The 18,704-nt window shown below is 61.5% G+C and overlaps 2 protein-coding genes across 2 annotated transcripts; one reads left to right on the top strand and one right to left on the bottom strand.

Annotated features, from left to right (window-relative positions):
- Positions 1–209: 209 nt before the first annotated feature.
- TP53I13 (tumor protein p53 inducible protein 13) lies at positions 210–4,278 on the top strand. The gene is given in 8 exon segments (XM_021704205.2): positions 210–362; positions 553–621; positions 847–888; positions 2,758–2,886; positions 3,013–3,207; positions 3,292–3,856; positions 3,948–3,973; positions 3,975–4,278. Coding segments are annotated over 8 exon segments (1,185 nt in total). The 5' UTR covers positions 210–290; the 3' UTR covers positions 4,062–4,278.
- Positions 4,279–4,690: 412 nt separating this feature from the next.
- On the bottom strand, positions 4,691–17,375 carry GIT1 (GIT ArfGAP 1). The gene is made up of 20 exons (XM_021704416.1): positions 17,363–17,375; positions 13,931–14,064; positions 13,368–13,480; positions 13,141–13,246; positions 12,419–12,636; positions 12,239–12,333; positions 11,860–11,902; positions 9,880–9,928; positions 9,385–9,457; positions 8,756–8,853; positions 8,245–8,356; positions 7,980–8,113; positions 7,663–7,815; positions 7,281–7,511; positions 7,138–7,191; positions 6,884–6,970; positions 6,710–6,783; positions 6,423–6,605; positions 6,241–6,304; positions 4,691–6,084 (listed from the first exon to the last, which is right to left on the bottom strand). The coding sequence occupies exons 1-20, from the start codon at positions 17,373–17,375 to the stop codon at positions 5,872–5,874; spliced, it is 2,247 nt and encodes a 748-aa protein (XP_021560091.1). The 3' UTR covers positions 4,691–5,871.
- Between the last annotated feature and the right edge of the window lie 1,329 nt (positions 17,376–18,704).

The raw sequence follows: 18,704 nt of genomic DNA, 5'->3' as shown, positions 1-18,704 counted from the left end.
CTTTTCCGGCTTCGAGTTTAGGACGCGTGCGCGCAGGGTCCGCGGTTGTCGGCAGGCATTGGGGCGGGGCGGAGGCGGGGCGAGAGCAGTACGCAGCTGCGGGGGCGGGGCGAGGCGGGGGGCGCGCGGTCCTGGGGCGTCGGGGCGCGCGGTCTGGGGGTGGGGGGGCGGGACCGCGCGCGCGCGCTCGCCCGGGGTCTACGTGGGCACACGGGCGGCGCGGGGGGGCGACGCAGGGGCGCGCGCTCCCTGGCTTGCGGGGCGGCCGGCGGATCCCCGGGCGGGCCGGGATGGCGCCACCTCCGCCTTCGCCCCAGCTACTTCTCCTGGCAGCCCTTGCGGGGCTCCTAGGTCCCAGTGAGGTAAGGCGACCCGCTCCCGAGCAGGCTTCGGCCTGGGATCTCAAAGCGCTTTGCCGAAAGTTCGTCCTGGAAGGAGTGGCGCGTGGAGGGGGGACTAGGAGCCCTCCCCTGGCGGGCTGGGCCTGGGAGGGAGAGGGCAGGGCCCCCGCCGAGCCCAGTGCCACAGCTCTTCTGTGCCTTGGACCCACAGGTGGTGGCTGAGCCGGAGGAGGAAGCGGGAGCCGGTTGTCCCGAGGGCCTGTGGCCTCTGCCCCCGCAGGTGGGAGCCTGGCGGGGGGGTGGGAGAGAGGGGTGTGAAGGAGCAGCCCAGCCCCGCTCTGGCCTCGCGGCGCCCTCCACAGTCACGCTCTGAGGACCTCTGCCGGTTCCTCTGGCCGTCGGTCGCCAACGACTCCCTCCCGGCCGGTGGTGTGGGGCCTGCTGCCCCCCCGCCCCGCACGGAGTCCCCCAGCTGCTCTAAGCCCTCTTTTCCCCCCATGCATAGGTGTCGCCCAGAGTGACTTACGCGCGGAGGAGCCGATGGCCGGTAAGTGCAAGGCGGGGGCCGTCCTCGGTGGGAAGGCGCGAGCCTCCTGGCAGGCGTTCTCCGCGGTTTCTGCTCTCCAGCTCCATTCTCCACCACTTCCCTCGGGAGGAGACAGTGAGTGCTCTCGGGCCCAGGACGGGGAGCCGCGGGCCCCTGCCCTGTCGGTGCTGCGTCAGGAATGCTGTCGGGTAGCTGTCTGCCCGTAGGCAGGAGGCTGCAAGGGCAACTCTGACCCAAAAAACAACCCTTGCCCCAACTCTGCTGTGTGACTGTGGGACGGCTCCTGACTTCTCTGGGCCCCAGTTTCCTTAAGGGGATATTAATAACGTCCCTGCTCCCGAGGACTAAACGAGCTGTGTGTGATAGCACCTGGGGGGAGTAGGAAGCTGTATGAGGTAGAGTGTGCCAGAGGTTACCAGGCACCAAACGGTGGGTTCGCCTTGCATGGCCGCCTCTGTTTTCGTTGCTAGTGGTCAGATAGCTTCCCTGTCCCTTTGGGTTTTCCTTTCGAAACATCTAACCCCCCCTTTTTTTTTTTTAAGATTTTATTTATTTGAGGGAGAGAGGGAGGGAGCAAGAGCGTGGGGGGGAGGGGCGTGGGAGAGGGGCAGAGGGAGAGGGAGAAGCAGGCTCCCCGCTGAGCAGGGAGCCCCGATGGATGCAGGCTCGGATATGGATGCGGGTCCCACAGATTCTGGGATCACGACCTGAGCTGAAGGCAGATGTTTAACCGAGATGAGCCAAAACATCTTTTGAACCTTGTAATAGCTCCAGGCCAAGAAACCTCATGCCACCTACCTGATTCCTTCCCTCAAACACCCTTTCATTAAATCATTCCACTGTTCAGAAACCTTCAGTGGGTCTTTATTCTCATCTTATCATGGTCATATCCATCTGATGCCTCTCCCCACCCCCACCCCCAGCTTTTTCAGGCCCTGCTTAAATAAACCTAATCTGACCTCCCCAAATCTTTGGTTCCTCTCTAGTTGTGTTGGTCTGCTCACCACACATGTGAGTTCCAGGCTCATTCCCACTGCTGTACCTTTGCTGCTGCTTATTCTTCACACTGGGCCTATCCTGACCTGAAGCTGAAGTGGGCAGCTCCCTGCCCTCCTGCCATCCATCCCATCCACCTCCAAAGCCCAGTCAGCTTTCTTGCCTGATCACGCCAGCTCTTACTCATCACCTTCTCCAAATTCGCGTAATGCTTACAACTTAGCTCTTATAATTGAGCAACTAGTCACTTTGAGTTTTATTAATTTGCTCTTTCATGTGCATTAGTTCGCTCTTTCATTTGCATTAGTTCTATTGCCCTGAGTTTCCTTTACATTCCCTGCAAGCAGAGTCCAGGAGTTGTCTTTTGGCATCTCCTATAGCATCTGGCACAGTGCTGAGCATCAGGTCAGCTCAGTCAAAGAATAATTAATAATTGATGAAGTGTTTCCATCGTGGGATTGTGTACCTGCTGCCTGAGCGCCCTGTATTTGGATGTTTGGGGGGAGATTGAATATATAGATAGAGTCAGTAAATAGAAGGCCTGGTGTCCCTGTGGGGGATGCTTACAGTCTGGACTGGGGATCTGTGGAGCCGCTATTGCAGGTGCAGAGAAATACAGCTGAAGAGTGGGGTCCGATAGTGTTAACTGTGAGCTTTGAGGGGTGGCACCTGATGGAGAGGAGGGGTGAGAGGAACACTCAGAGGCAGGAGGGTATGCCCGCCAGCACCCAGGGCTTTGTCCTTTCCTGAGTCCTGAAGATGGGTCATCTGGCCACCCCGGGAATCCCTTTAAGCTGGCCCCCCCAGGATGGGAGGCCTTGGGATTCTCAGCGCCCTGGGCCTGGCGTGACATCTCCATGCTTTTTTCTCTAGGCCGAGGATGTCAGCTTCCTGTACCACCCCTGCGTGCACCCTTGGCTGAAGCTCCAGCTTGCCCTCCTGGCCCGCGTTTGTGTGGCCCAGCCCTCGCTGGCCCCTGACTCTAGCCTTACTCAGGAGCGGGTAAGTGGTTGATGAAAGGTGGCTGTCTGGCTCCGGCAGAGGAGGTAGCCCCGTGTGCAGGGGAAGGAAAACTCAGGGACTTCTTCCTACTTGCTCCCCATCTTCATCTTAGCTCCCCTTTCCTAGCCCCTGGTGCTGGCAGCATGGGGGGTGGTGCTGGAGATGGCGTGGATAGAGCCGGCCTGGGCTGCCCACCTGCTGAAGAGGAGGCGGCGGCGGAGACAGAGGAAGGAGAAGGCATGGCTCTGCTCTGATGGCCTTTCTGGGTCCTTGGTGCCAAGGCCAGGTAGAGGGAGGCTGTGCTGGAGAGGGTGTGTGCAGGTGAGGGGTGCTGGGCTTGGTTGGTGGTGGGGTCATTGGGCTATCTGGGCAGGGAAAGGGTGACTCCTCTCTCTCTCCCCAAAGGCTCCAGCCTTGGCCTTTACTCTGCGGAGCTGGTGGCCCCCCGGTGCAGAGGAGGCAACTAGGGGGTCCAGGCCCCTCCCTCCTGGCGGTGCCAAGAGGCGTGGGCTGCGGGCTGCCCTGGGTCTCCAGCCCACCCCCTCGGGCCTGAGGTTCCCCTCTGCTTCCCCTCAGAGCTTGGAGGCCAGGCAGCCCATGTTGGCAGCTCGGGGTGAGGGGGGTGATGCGCTGCCTGTGCCCACTCTCCGCTTGCTGCCTGAGGGGCTTGGAGGCAATGCCAGCTCCAGGCTGGAGGCTCAAGTGCCCAAAGGGCAAAGCAGCCCAGGGGGCTGCACCTGTCCAGCGGAGGCTTCCCCAGCCCCTCGGGCAGCGGCGCCTCCCGTGCCTCCGCGGGTGGCCCGGGGCCCCACCCCGCGCACGGAGGAGGCTGCTTGGGCTGCCATGGCCCTGACCTTCCTGTTAGTGCTGCTCACTCTGGCCACGCTCTGCACTCGGCTGCACCGAAACTTCCGACGCGGGGAGAGCATTTACTGGGAGCCCACGGCGGACAGCCAGGACACGGTGGCTGGTGAGCAGTTACCCTCCTTACCCACCCAGCCCAGCCCTGGCCCTTCCTGGCCTCGCTGCCATTCTCTGACCGGTCCCCACCCTGCCCGCAGCTGTGCTGAAGCGGAGGCTGCTGATGCCCCCCCCGCCGGGTCAAGCGCTCCCGCCGGAGACCCCTGCTCTCGCCCACCCCGGACAGCGGCTCAGATGGGGACAGTTCCGACTGACGTGCCCCAGCCCTGCCCGTGTCAGGTTTGCTTTGTCACCCGGGAGGCCGCGACCTCTGCCACGTGGACCCTGCGCCGGACCGCCCCCTGGTGGCCAGACGGAGCAGTCCCGCCTGAGCATCGCGAAGGGGCTTGTCCCTGTGGTGTGGTTTGCTTCTCGGGGTGGGGAAAGGGGCCCTTTCGGCCTCCCTTGCCTGTGTTTCTAATTAAATTATTTTGGTAGAATCTGGGGTTGAGCTTGTGCGTCTGCCACACAGACACTTCCACCCGGGACACTGTCCTGGGCCACATAGGTTTTGTTTGAAGTGGGCGTTTACAAAATCAAGTTAGGCACCTGCCCGCCTCCTCCTGCCCACCCCCTCCTGCCCACCCGGCCTTAGCCAAAGTTTTAGGAGCGTGAGAGAACCTGGCATGCTACCACGGTGGGGAGGGGGAGGTGGTGGTAGTTACAGAAACCACCCAGCTCCTTTTCTAGAACACAAGGGCTTCCGTTTTGAGTTTCGGGTCTAGAGCAGCTGGAGTCTTCACTTGCTTCATGCTCTTGCCAGGTTGGTCTTTCTCCTTCTCGTGTCTGCCACCTCCCCAATCCCCTGCCCCCCCCCGCCCCGGTCCCCGAATTCTCTAAGCGTCAGCAACAGCGCATGGTCACTTATTTATTTTTGATACAAATGTACATGACACACTTCTTGACAGTCAGCCCACCCACCACCACACAGGTAAAGCCTGGCCCCCGGGACGGAGGCGGGACAGGGAGGAGAGTTGGTAGGCCCTGCCATCTGCGTCTCCAACCTCAGGCTGCAGCCCAGATACCCGGATGCCGCGGCGCAGGTGCTGGCCTCTCAAGAGGTTATGGGGAGGGGGCTCTCAGCTGAGTCAGGGACCCCGGGGAGCCAGCCCCAGGCTCAGGTGCTCAGTTCTCTGCCCCAGCCAGCACACCCCCCTCCACAAGGGGGGGGGGTGAGATGCAGGGAAGTGGTTTTTGTTGTTAAGTTCATGGAGAAGGGGTCAGGAGTGGGGGGACAGATGAGGGGAGGCAACGGGTTGGACCCCAGCTGGTTACCAGCAGTCCCTGGCCCCGAGAATGGGGAAGGGGGGCTGACCCCCAACACTGGTCCTGCTGCTCCGGTCCCCTCACCCTTCACAGAACTCCAGATGGGCCAGGCCTCCGGAACGGCACTGCCGCCCCGCACACGCACACAGGCACGCAGGGACACTCAGTTACCACAATGTTAAAATTAAGGAGTGGAAGAGGAGAGAGAGGAAAAAAAAAACCAAAAAACAAAAAACAATTTCCAGTGTTTGCTGCTAGGGACCCTGGGAACACAGGTTGGGGCCTGTGCTCTAGGCAGGGGCCGTTTGGCATTAAAGGAGAGCAGCAGGGGGGCTGGTGGCTACAGGGCGGGGACATCCAGAGATTATGTACAAAGGAGGGGATGCCCCCGCTCAGCCCCCAATAGGGCTGAACTGGCTCATGGGGGTGGGGTGCCTGTAGGGGGAATGGCCCCACTTGGAGTGTCCCCACCCGACCCTTTGCTGAGGGTGCCCCAGAGGGCTAGGGGCTGGGAGTGATGCCTTACAGGCCCCTGCACGCTGGGGGGGCGGGAGGGGAATGCTATGTACAGGGGGAGGTGCATGGAATGTGGGGGCTGCAGGGGGGGCGGGCACCAGGGCGCCTGGCTGCCAGGGGGAGTGGCAGCACGAAGGGCACTTGCGCCAGTGGCTCTGTTGGGGTGGGGATGAGTGTCTGGAGTGGCCCAGCTCCCACGGCCAGTGAGGTCCCAGGGTGCAGGCGAGGGTGCAGGGAGAGTGGTCACTGCTTCTTTTCTCGGGTGGTGATGGTGACCAGCTGCTTGGCAGCCTTGGCGATGTCATAGGCGCACTGGATCACCTGCTGAGTCAGCAGCTGGAAGTCCACAGGGGCGCCGGGCTCCGGGGGCACGGTCTTCCGGCACTCGCTCTGCAGCCGGCAGGCACTGGCGTTGAGCAGCCGAAGCGAGCTGCGCACAGGCTCCAGGGCGGGCCTCTGGACGGGAGGAGGGAGTTGCGCCTCGGACTTCCAACCACGAGCCACCAACGTGGCCCGGCGTGTCCTCATCCACACCCAGGGAGCGGTCACATTCCCTGCGCCTGCCCCACCCGGAGACCCTCCCAATCCTGCTCCTCTTTCCGGCCCCCGTACCTTGGGGAAGAGAGAGGCCATCTCAGTCACAGCCAAATGGATCTTCTCTGAGCAGGGCACAAAGCTTTTGGGGGAGGGGAGGGTAAAAATCATGAGGGTTCATAGGGACAGTGGAACACCGGCCCCCCTTCCCCTCTGCAACACCCAGGGGCTGCTATGAGCCTTGCGTCCCACCCCCATACCTGTCGTGCTTGAATTCTTGGGCAGCCCGCAACAATTCCTGAATGTTCTTGGTGACCTGTTCCGTCTTCAGAATGACATCCTCCGTGCTGGGAAGCCCAGGGTCGAGGTCTCCATCCAGGCTTTCCAACTCCGGGTGGAAGTCTTCTTCCTTGCCCAGCTCCAGAAACCTCTTCCCTTCCAGTCTGAGGCCGGGGTTAGAAAGAGACATTCCCATGGTGAGGCCGCTTGCCTGCACCCTCACGGGCACGCCAGGGCCCGCTCAGCCTTCCTCCTGGGGGTGCCTCACCCGAGCAGCGGGTCCCCACTTTGCGTGTTCTCGTAGTCGCTGTCGGCACCGCTGCCGTGGCGGGAAAGCTTGCTCTGGAGGATCAGGGAAGGGGTAGGAGGTGACGGACACATTCACAGATGCGCACACACCTCATTCGGCCTGTCCCTTGGGCACCGGGGATGGGAACATTACCGTGTGGCGGCTTCCTTCCTGGGAGCAGGACAGGAGTGGGGAGGAGGGAGTGAAGGGCACGGCGGAGGCCGACACCCCCTTCCGGATCTGAAAGCCAGGAGGGCTGGAGTCAGCTTTTTCTCCCTGCCACCCGCCTTCCAGCTTCCCAGCAGTGCGGGTCACCTCTGTGCCCAGCAGCCAGCACAAAAGCTGCACCCACCGGGGCTCAGAACCGACCCGCAGACACAGACCCACTTCCCCCAGGCCCTGCCTACCCGGTAAAGGCCGGCAGGGACGTGTACTGAATAGATGGCGTCGTCCTCCAGCTCCTGGGGGACGGCACGGTAGGCATCACGGAGGGCCCCACGGCAGCTCCAACCCTGTCTCCCCCAGGCCTGGACACCCACGGGCAACTCACAGTGCTGTGGAAAGGCTGGAGCCGGGTGGTGAGCTCGTCCCCAGGTGGGCCCCCAAAGGGCTTCAGGGCGGAGCCTGGTTCATACATGGAGAAGGCCTGGCGGTCCCTGCGGTGGGTGCTCCCCCCAGGCCCCATCGATGTATGTTCCGCCCGCTCGCTGGGCAGTGGGGGTGTGGGCACCGGCCCCGGCGGCTGCCGGATCTGCAAATTCTCTGCCTGCAGCTTGTGGATCTGAGAGTGCACGGCGGTGTCAGGACCTCCCGAGGCTCCAGGCCACAGCCCCACCTCCGAGAGCAGGGGACCCTCCCCGACCAGGAGGCTGGGCGCCCCCACTCCCACCAGCGCTGCCGCCCTTACCTCCCTCTGCAGCCTCCGCCCTTACCTCCCTCTGCAGCCTCCGGAGCTCATCACTCAAGCTGCTGTTGACCTTCATGAGCTGTTGCACCTTGGCCTCGGAGGTAGCCAGAGCCTTCTTCAGCTCCAGATACTCCTGCAGAGTCACGGCCCCATCGGAGAGGTCTGAGGAGTCCATGCTCTGCAGAGTGAGACAGAGGCCAGTCAGCCATCAGGGGCAGGGGGTGAATGCCCACAGAAGGCTCTTCTCAAGGCCGTAACCAGCCCGCTTGTCCCCAAAGCCCCAGGCTACATGGGGAGAGAGGCGGGCCTCGATGGAGGCCCGGGGTGGGGCAGTGCTCAGACCCGGGCACGGTTGTTCCTAGTGGCACCAGCGCCGCGCAGGGGTTCCTGGTCCGTGTCCTCGTCCGAGGCCACACTGTCGTAGTCGTGTTGGTCGTCGAGGTCACTCTGGCTCCGCGCAGAGAGCTCGAGGTTGTCTGAGGGCACAGTCCTGTCACTCAGGATTCAGCCACACAACCTTCTCTCATGCCACCCCAAAAAGGACCCATGAAAGAGAATATTCTAGAAAAGTGCCCATGGCCCGCAGCCCTATCCATGCCCTTCCCACCTGTGGGGCTGCTCAGGCTCTTGCCCTGCTGTCTCCGCTTGGCCTCACTGAGAATGTCAATGATCAGGGTGGCAAACTCTCGGGCATTAAAGCGGGCCAACTTCTGCCGCCCCTACAAGGCAGAAAGAACCCGGCTGGCGTGACAGGCCCCCTTACAGCTGATAGATGGGGGTGGGGTGGGGCGGGAACAAAGCTGCAAGGAGTCTCCTGTTATCTGGCTCATGGCCAGAGCAGGGGGTCAGGGATGACATGGATTCTGGGTGCCTAGGGGAGCTCTCGAGAAGAGGCTGGAATGCCCCCCAGAGGCTGCTCAGCAAGTGCTCAAAACAACCCAGCCTCTTCCCCATTTCCAAATCCCAGTGCCAACAGAGCCCTGAAGGAGGCCTGGGCCAGGGGAGAAGAGCCCAGGCGGCAGCCCAGTCAGCAGCCGCTGAGGAAGGGCAGGGCCCACAGAGCTGGTGACCCCCGGAGGGGAGGAGACCGCCCCAGGCCCCCCATCCAGCCCCCTCACCTGATTCCGTGTGGCTGAGTACTCGGGGTTCACAGGCAGGAAGGGCACAGCACTGCGCTCCGTCACCAGGGTGCTGTGGTTTTGGGTAGCCAGCCACACTGTGGGGGAGGAGCAGGGAGCAAATAGTCTGGAGGGTCCACGGTGGCCAGGCCCGCGGGGCGGAGGTGGAGAAGTGCCGGGCGCAGCCTTCCTCGCTCCTCCCCACGCCCACCAAGTGCTGGTGTTCAAAACAGGGGTGGTCTTCAGACCACGGAAGCAAGGCTGGGTCAGGGCAAGGCTGGGCGAGGCCGGCTAGGCCGATGACGAACAGAACAAGGCGACTCCTTCTTGCCAGGCCCAGCCCAGAGTTTGGGCTGGAATCTAGCTGTGGTCAGGAAGGAGTGATGTAGGGGGGTGGAGTGGGACTGGGGAGTGAGCCAGAGTGGGAGGCAGCCAGAGCAGAGATGAGCCCCAGTCCAGGGCTGGGGGCGGAGGAACAGGCTGGCTGCCTCCAACTCAGCACGCTGCTGGCCAGGCCGCTCACCCAGGCACCCCCTGGCAGTCCCCGCGTGGCAGGTGCCAGCCCCTCCCAACAGGTGGGCTGGTACCATCATCATCCACCCGTGACCTCGGATGCCCTCTTGGCTCACCGGCGTCATTTTCTCTTCTATCCACCTCGTCATACACATCCATGGCAAGTTCCTCAAAAAGCCGGTTGCTGAGCTAGAGGCAAAGAGGGGGACCCAGACTTTGTCAGATCAATTGGTCCCCAGTGCTGACAAGGCCAGCTCAAGCAGGAGGTCGTAAGATGTGGGAAATGGCTTGTGTCCCGCGCGCTGCCCAGCCCCCCCCCCCCCCCCCAGTCTCAGAACTGGAAACTGGGGCAGGGGTCTCTGCCAAGCTCCACAGTGGAGCGAGGACAGAAGGGAGGCCAGATCAGAACACTCAGTGCCCCCCGTAGGTCAGAGGTGGAGCTAGGGCCCTGGAGCCTGCGCAGGGCAGAGTTAGAGACAAAAGGCAGGGAAGTGGGGGGAAGGGAGCCAGAAAGGCTAGAGTGAGGGGCAGGCCCAAGACTTGGAAAAGGATACCAGGTCAGAGGAAGGGGGAGCGATGGCAGGGGTCGAGGGTCAGAGATGGTGACTCACCGCCTGCAGCTTCTTCTTGGCGGCTTTGGCCAACTCGGACAGGTCCAGGCTGTGGATGATGGAGGGAGACGGGAAGGGCAGGCGTGAGAGGTGGCTAGGCCCCCGCCGTGACTCCCAAACATGCAGGGATCCCGGGAAGACAACATCCCAGATGCTGCACACCAACGCCCCCCCGCCCCCCCCGCACCCCCCTCCAGAGCCTGCTCCCGTGGCAGGCACCATATACCTCTGAGACATGCACTTTTGCCGAGATCTAAGTCCAGAGAGAGGCAGCAGAGGAAAGAACAGGACAGAGGCAGCAATTACCCAGTAGCACCCACGGCAAGCTCACACCCATCTCCGCACACACGACGGAACTCATCTTCCCCCTCAACCTGCTCCTAGCCTGGCTTGCTCTCTCCCTCCGAGCCCCACTCACCCAGCACCAGCATCTGCTCCCCCCACTCACCCAGCACCAGCATCTGCTCCCGGGGCTCACCGGAAGTGCCCTCACCCTCAAGCCCCGGTGGAGCTTTCCCCACGTTCTGCCATCAGTCCCTCCTCCCCGGGGCCTTTGCATCAGTTTCTTCATCCATCTTCCCACTTCTGGGCTCGCCCCTACAATCCCTGTTTCCAGCTAGCAGCCAGGGTGATCTTTCTGACACATCAGGCCCCACTACCCCTGGCCTTAAAGACAGCTCAATGACAAAAGATACTTAGAGCAGACTTCAGCCATACTCCAAACAAAAGCTCACTTAAAAAATATGCTACGTGCTTAGCATGCGTTATCTTACTTAATCCTCTCAACAGCCCCGAAAAGGTAGGCACCGTGGCCCTCGTTTCCACGAGGTAACTAAGACTCAGAGAGGTTAAGTAGCCTGCCTGAAGTCAAACAGCCAATAAATGGCAGAGCCGACTGCACACATCGGTGCTCAGAACCTCTCGCCCGTCTCTACTCCAGTCCTGCTCCTGGGACTCCCTGCTCCTCACGCTGTGCTCCGGTCGCACGGATGGCCCGCAGTGCCCAGCACAGCTCTGCTCCTTTATACCGTCTCTGCCTTTACTTCTCTCGCTGCACCCCCTCCCACAGCCACTGAACTAGAGCTGTCTGAGTAGGTTGCCTCCCTCTCTAGACTGTAAGCTCCTTAAGGGCAGAAATCATGTCTGAGTCACCCGTGTCTTGGGGCCAGGAACAGTCGCTGGCACTGGGAAGGTGCTCGGTCACCATTTCACTGAGCCCGCGCCCAGATGTGTTTGTTAACAGGCACACCAGACATGCAAACAGGTCCGCACACCAGGCCGAGTAAGACCAGAGAAGCAGGAGGGAGTCCCGGCGTCTCGGAACAGAGGAGGTCTGGATTCCAGGATCCGAGATGCCTAGGCCTGACCATCCCCGTCTGCCCACACTGGCCCCTGGAGGGGGAGGGAGCCTCCTCTCTCTGCCATCCAGGCCAGCGGGCAAGGCTTGGCAAAGCTTGGCCACCAGAGGTGGCCACCAGGTGGCGCTAGCATCCACCTTGTGAGCTGAGCGAGTCCCCCTCTCAGCCTAGGCGCCTGAGGCTTTTCAGATCAGAGGCAGAAACACCTCAGTTGTGCTGTGCCCTGCCCCCCACCCCCAGAGGCCTGGTCAGTAGTCCCAAAGTTAGTCACATCCCACCATCTTACTGGAGCCCACCGTCTTTTCACTTGTCTAAAGATTTTACAGTGGGGTGAGGGCCACTGGAAACAGAAGGCAGCAATCCACCACTCCTAGGGCGGGTGTTTCTGGTACTCAAGCCTGTGTGGGACGGCCGGCCGTGGGGCTCAGGCTGGGCTGGCCCCATGCCGAGCTGACATTTCTCACCTGCCTTGGGGCCCAGCATCGGGGAGTGAGGACTGGACAGGCCCCCTGAAGGGTGTGGGACCTTAAAGCCTGGGAGGGGGAGGGCTGGAGGCTCTGGGGCCCAGGCACCCCCATGACATCCGACAGCCTCTGGGAAGGGGCATCAGGTGGGCACTCACCTGTCAGCCATCTGTGGGATGATGTAATGCCCATTCTTGTGATCTGAACAAAAATAAAAATGCCAAGTCACTGGTGCAGGGTGGCTCAGCAGCTGGGAGCCCACCTCACTACCATGAGCAGGGCTTGGCACCCAGAATTGTCAGGGGACAGGGCGGAGGGCAGGCCACCCCCGAGAGCCCTGGGAGCTGCCTGAAGTTAGCCCCCCTCCCCACTCCCCATCCCAGTGTGCTGTAGCCAAGAGCCTGCATCAATTTCACAGGAGCCAGTTGCCTAGCAACACTGTTCCCCAGCCGGCTTTGTCGCCATGGCACCTGCTGCTGGGGTGTGTCTGGGTCCCACCTGCCTGGCCCAGCCAGACCTGCCCCGAGCTCCGCTCACCCGGCTTGCGTCCACAGAGATAGAAGGCCAACCGGTCAGTGAGCTCGTACTGGCACTCGACTAGCCTTTCCGCCAGCTCGTGGTGCCCCGCCTGCCTGTGGGGAGGGGGCATGCCTCAGCCCTGCAGCAGCCGTCTACCACCCCCACCCGCCGGACCCTCACCCATCATCCGACCCTCACCTGGCGTAGTCAATGGGTGTGCGGCCATTGACATCAGGGGAGCCGGGATCGGCCCCATACACTACAAGAAGCTCAGCCTGCAGTGTCTGCCCCGCCTTGGCAGCCACATGCAGAGGTGTGGTGCCCTTCTCTGGATGGAAGAAGTTGGCCTGGGCCCCCAGGGACAGCAGGCGCAGACACGTCTCCAGGTTGCCCGTCCGCACGCTCGAGTGCAGTTGCTGCAAGGAGCAGAGTGTGCAACAAATGTGCGTGTGAGGGCCCCCCCCAAGCTGTACCAAGTGAGGCAGCTGCTGGGACTCCTAGCGGCTCCAAGGGGCCCAGCTGGAGTCGGGTTGTAGGGGGACAGAGGACTTGCCCTGCTATCAGTCACCATCTACCTGTGCCGTGAGCTCTGCTTGAGACAGATCTGGTCTGTGAGGGAGATGCTGTTATTTCTTTCCCATTTTACAGAGCAGGAAACCGAGGCCCTGACTGGCTAAGAAACGACCCCTCCGGATGGCAGCTGGGGGATTTTAGCCCTGCGGTGTCCCCTTAGGGGCTGAGGGGCCCTGGCCACGTGCCGCCTGACCATGCAATCGCATCCCCCTGCTGTGCCCACTGTTCCTGCCGGACCCAACCGCCTCTGGCGCTTAGGGCTCGGTGGTGACGGAGGAGAAGGCCCTCGGGGTGTGGCGGGTGACAAGACAGGAGGCCCACCCGTCCCCCGCGGGGGCCCCTCCAACCTTGCTGAGGTCTTTGGCAGTGACCCCGTCATCGTCCCGGCACGGAAGCTTGTGCACAAACGCCAGCATCTGGTACTTGGCCCTGATGAACTCTGACTTGATGGGGCTGGGCGGGCCACACGGGACGCGGTGGGGAGGAGAGTGGGAGAGGCCAGTCACCCGGCCGCCTCCCGGAGCCGCGTCCCAGGCCAGGCGGCCCCTGCCACCACCCCTCCGGCCCAACTCACTGGACTTTGTCTTGGGGGTTGGCTTTGCGCCGGCCGCTCTGCACTTGCGCGGGGTCCAGCAGGGAGTGCTCCCAGATGGAGTTGGCCCCGTTGCTGGCGAGCGTGTGCACCATCTGCAGGGAAGAGGCGCCAAGCCAGAGTGCCCACCGCGCACTGGCTCCTGGGGGATCCCTGCCGCGCCGGCCACAGCCCGCGTGGCTGGAGACGGGGCCCAGGGCCCTGCCACGCCTGTCGCCATCGCACCTCCACCCAGCCGGGCCGCCCGGGCACCTGGGTCCCGTGTAGCACTTCAGGCCGCACGGCAAGCGTGCCAAGGCTCAGAGAAGTGAAGTGACCCGCTCTGCGCTCCGCGGCCAAGCTAGTGAGCGGCAGAGCTGGGGAGAGGGCCCCGGCCTGTCTGCATGGTGAGCAAGAACGGGTGGGAAGGGTCAGGGCTGGGTTCTGCCCCAGGAGGGGGGTTGCTGCCAAATCCAGGGCGGTGTGTGTGCGGGGGGGTGGGGGGAACGTGTCTCTGCTCAGCCCACTCCGTGCCTCCCGAGGACCCGCCTGGCCCAGCCGTGTACCTGCAGCAGCGTGGGGGGCCAGGCGCTGTGGCGAAGGTGCTTGACGATGGAAATGTGGCGGCCCAGGCTCCGATGCACGCTGCAGCACTCGTCACATACCAGCACCCCCCTGCTGATGGAGGCCCAGCCGGGGTCTGCCGGGGTGGGAGCAGAGGGTCAGCCAAGGCCCAGTCAGGGACACTGTGTCCTGGGCACCTGCTCTGGGCCCACACTAGGCTGACACAGTCCCTCACTCAGCTTCCCAAAGCCCCAGGAGCTGGGACCATCAGGACACACGGGTCACCGATGAGGAAGCTGAGCTAGGGTGTAGGAGGGATCTCCCCAAAGGCGCACAGCAGGTGACTGACAGCTGCCTGTCTGGGGGGGTGGGGAGGAGCCCCCATGGCCGACGCAGCGGGCATGTCTTCCTGTCCTGCAGCCTTTCCCAGGGAACAAGACAGCCGGCCCAGCCCTTCCCCATGGAGGCAGGAGTCCCCGAGCGGATGCAAGTCTGCTGTCACCTGCAGGACAGCCCTAGGCACCCCTCTTGTGTCTGGGCTGTGCCACATCCCTCCTGCACCCAGGCTTCTGTAGGACCCCGGGGCCCTTCCACGGGGTCCTGCCTCCGCCCTTATCTTGGCAGGGAAGAGGCCTCTTCATGCTGAGCCCCCTGCCAGCATCACTGATGGGCTGAGCTGTAGCCCCTCCTAAATAGGGCCGGGGAGGGCAAAGGAACTAACGCTGGGTGCCCACTGTGTACAAGCTGGACCGGTACGCACGATGTCTCTCACCCCTGTCAGGTAAGGCAGGAAATGCTATCCTTGCTTTACAATGAGAAACAGTGGCTCAGAGAGGTTAGAGTGCTTGCTCAAGGTCACACAGCTAATGAACGGGATTGCTGGGATGTGGACCCTGGTGTCTGGCACTGAGATGCCAGACACCAGGCCATGGTCATACCCACTGCTCTCCCTCTGCTCTTGCCCCTAAGGGGGAAGCCCCAAGTGGGCAAGGGCCCTGGAAGCCACTCCACTCCTTGGGGAGAAGCAAACTTTGGAGACAAGAAGGAGGGGCCGGGACAGGGTGGGAGCTCCTGGGGTCCTTTACAAGGGCAGGGGAGATGCCACCCATCCTGGGCCCCTTGGGAGATGGGGAGGAGACAGCTGTATACAGCTCAGGCTTTGGAAAGGTCATGGGGGAGAAAGCAGCCATTGTGTGCCTCCAGAGAGTGGGGGCAGGGAGCCTCTCTCCCAGGACACTGTGCTCTGCCCAGGCCCCCTGCCCCAGTCTCAGGGAGCCCTGGGGGGGGGGGGACTGGCTCTCTGCCTTGCCTGGCAGTGCTCAGGGAGTCCAGAAGTGAGCCCCCCAGGGGAGGGACAGGCTTGGGGTAATGAGAGCCTCTCCAACTAGGAGGCGATTCTCAGACCCTTCCCCTCAAAGACTTCCATAAAAGTTCCCAGGGGAACTGTAAGGAGACTGAGTCAAGGTGCAGCCTGAGTTCTGCCTATAGCAAGTATCCCCTCCATGGGGACAGGAAAAAACGAGAAGCAAAAGAGGGGGTTCAGCTCTTTGGGTCTGGGCTTCTTTAGGCATTCCCCAAAACACAGGGCAACAAGGTGCCTGCCATACACTTTTCTGGGAGCCGATCCCAGGGGCCCATGAGGAAGGGACCTACCGCCTGTGCCAAGAGGGGGAGCCCTAGGACATTCTATTGGCTCTACCCAAACAGGGAGGGACCCCAGTGAGGCACATGGAAAGCTCCCTCCCCCCACTCCCAAGCACCACTGGGTGAGGGGTCTGCCGTCCAGCCACCTCCGGCAGCTCAAGCAGGAAGCTGGAAATGACGCAGCCTAAATTCCTCTTGTTGAAATGGTGGGGTTTCCTGTAAGTGGGGAGCCGCCCAGGCCAGGATCATAAATGGGACGCCCTGAGGTCTCCACCCCAGGCCCACGGTCCTACTGGAGAAGCCAGGCCTCAGAGGACTGCACAGTTATCCAGAGCCCGGCCAGACATGGTGAGCCTCTGAATATGGCAGGGACCAAGAGATTAGAATTTGGGGAACAGGGTCCCAGGCTTTGCTCAGTATTTTCCCAGCCTGGGGGAGGGGTCCTACCTCTCCTCCACAGTGACCTGAAATAGGAAGGTTGAACAGGCGGCACACTGGTGCCAGCTCAGTTCTTGATTACACAGATGAAAAGCCCACCCTAACCCTACTATCTACTTATATGCCCAAGGGGCCTTGGGCCTACCCAAGCCAGAGCCCCTAAGCCCGACTTAGGCCAGTTCCTCAGGCCAGAAGCGTTAATCTTTAAGTCAAATGGTTAAGGGACCCTTGCCCCCAAGAGGCTCCCTAGATCAAACCTGGGGTAGAAAGGACAGGGACATAAGGTGTTTTGTTTTGTTTTTAGTAGGCTTCATGCCCAATGGCCCAGAGTGGGGCTTGAACTCATCACATCAAGAGTCACATGCTCTATTGACTGAGCTAGCCAGGCGCCCCCAGGGAACATAAGGTTTAAGAGATGTGGTGACCTCCTCAGCATCCTGCCAACCTTCCCCCTGGGCTTCTGCCTCAGGACAGGGGGTCTGGAACGTGTGGGCAAGTGGTAGGAGGGATCCTGGGATAATGTTACCCATGGAGGCCTCTACTAAGGTGAATTCATGTCACCACCCAAAGCCATTGCGGGCCTCCAGGGGCAGTAGGTCTGCTATAAAGGCCAGGGTCTCCTGAGCAGAGCCTCACTAGAAAAGAGGGAGAAGCCCACCATCTTGAAAGCAAGCTAGACTAATCCATGGGGATAAAGGTCAGGATGGCGGGGGGGGGGTGTTGACTGGGAGGGGGCAGAAGAAAGGCCCAGAGAGTGACAGAAATGCAGAACTCTTGACTGGAATGGCGGTTACACAGGTATACAGACTGTAAAAACTCACCAGGCTAAACAGTAAGGTGCAGGAACTTTGCTGTACATAAGTTAAACCTCAATAAAAGAGAAAGAAAGCCCCCCCCCCCCATTCAGCCCACTCCACAATCTGCATTATGAAGAAACAAATGAGCCTGCAGGTTTCCAAATGTCCCTAGCAAGTAGCCATTCTTGTTCACCCAAGTGCCTGCAGGACAGGCACCCTGAGGTCTTCATCCTGTGACCTGGGCTGCCAAGGTGGGAAAGTTGAGATGGAGACCCATGGGATGAGGAGCAGGCCCTTGGGCTGGGCTGGGACTGTGTGGCAGAGCGAGTGGAGGGGAAGGAAGGCGGGAGAACACATTCTCCAGGGTTCCTTGACTCCTGCCCCTCCCTTGGACTCCCATGGCAGGCAGGTACACATACGGCACCTGATGAGGGGGCACCAGCTGCCACAGCAGCCATGGCCTGTCCAGCCGCCTTACAAAATACACCTGTCACCTGTATGCCCAGGCCTGGAAACAGGGGGGCACGAGGACCTCCGGGGTCGCCTGTACCTCACCTTTCACCTCCATGGCCTCCCCACATTAATCAACCACAAAAAGCCACAGCCCCACTCCCAGGGCTGGAAGCCCTTTCACAGCCAGAGGAACCTATGACCGGGTAGGAGGCAGACGCCAATGGGGTCCCAACTGTTGATTACCCTCAAGCCTCGTACCTGGTGGTACAGTTTCCACACTGAGTATGCCACGCCTCGCATCATTCGGTGGGGGACTGGGGTAGCCCCAAGGAGCCAGCTGGGGTCCTGACAAGCACCCAAACACCCAGGGACTGCCTGCCATGTGCCAGACACCATGCCAGGTGCTGGGGTAGGGTGATGGGTAAGACCTTGTCAGCACCCTGCCTACCTCACCACCTGCCTCTTCCTGACCTGGATCCTGGATCAGGGGAAAAGGAGGTACCTGGCGCACCAAGGCCTCTGGGGGACAATGACTGCAGATAAGAACCGAGCAGTCCAAGACATCAGATACACACCACTCCTCCCTGAACCCATTCGGCATCCAGAGGCTTCAAACTGAGGCCCAGAGTGAGGAAAGTCTTGCCATGGGTCACAGAGTGAGCGGATAGGGTGAGTGTCTGCTAAGCACCGTCCTCCCGATCCTTCTGGGCCCTCCACCCTTACCCCCATGCTACGCTGGCCCCCCAGAGGTACAGAACAGCCTGGGACAGACAGACAGGGCAAGCTTTCCTCTTAGCCCTTCCATCCCCAGACCAGCATGTGGCTGGGGGAAGATCACAGCTTCCGGCTCATTAGGGTAAGGATACATCAGCCCCGACAGCTTCTTCAGGGCCCTCCAGACTGTGACATGCCCTGACAGGAGTCGCAGGTCACAACCACCCAGAGTACCCTGCCTCTGCCAGGCATCCACAGTCACCCAAGACTCTAGCTTGGACCCATGAGAACCACCAGAGTATCTGTGGTTCTCAGCCTGTTGGGGTCTTGGGCCCGTCCAAAGGGTGGCTGGAAGTTATGGGCCCACGAAACAGCACTTCACACTCTCACACTTAATTGTGCCCTTAGTCCCCCTGGAGTTCACAGACACACTGAGCCTGCCCAGAGGTCTCCCAGGGAGATAGCTCCTTTTTTAAAAAGAGGATGGACAAGAGCCAGGGCTTCCTTCCCCAGGCCGGCTGCTGAGCCCTATCACTGGCTGTGTCCTCCCACATCAGAAGGTAGCAGCCTCTCAGGTCACTGCTCCTCACTTCCTCAGCAGCTCAGGGGGTTTCACATCAGCCTGGACCTGACTGCTGGGAAGAAGGGAAACACCACAGTAAATACAGCCAGGAGGCAGGCCAGGAAGCCAGCCCGACCCTGGGACTCTAGGCACCCTGGGGGGGGGGGG

This window comes from Neomonachus schauinslandi, chromosome 15 (genome assembly GCF_002201575.2).
Source record: "Neomonachus schauinslandi chromosome 15, ASM220157v2, whole genome shotgun sequence".
Classification (NCBI taxonomy): domain Eukaryota; kingdom Metazoa; phylum Chordata; class Mammalia; order Carnivora; family Phocidae; genus Neomonachus; species Neomonachus schauinslandi.
Note: the sequence above shows the minus strand (reverse complement) of the source record. Positions and strands in the feature narration are given on the sequence as shown.

Excerpts from the sequence above, each read along its gene's own strand:
- GIT1 (XM_021704416.1), bottom strand. Across the intron at positions 11,903-12,238 it reads TCTCTGTGGACGCAAGCCGG|ATCACAAGAATGGGCATTAC; the intron begins GTGAGCGGAGCT and ends ATTTTTGTTCAG. Across the intron at positions 7,192-7,280 it reads TCCAGCCTTTCCACAGCACT|GAGCTGGAGGACGACGCCAT; the intron begins GTGAGTTGCCCG and ends GCCGTCCCCCAG.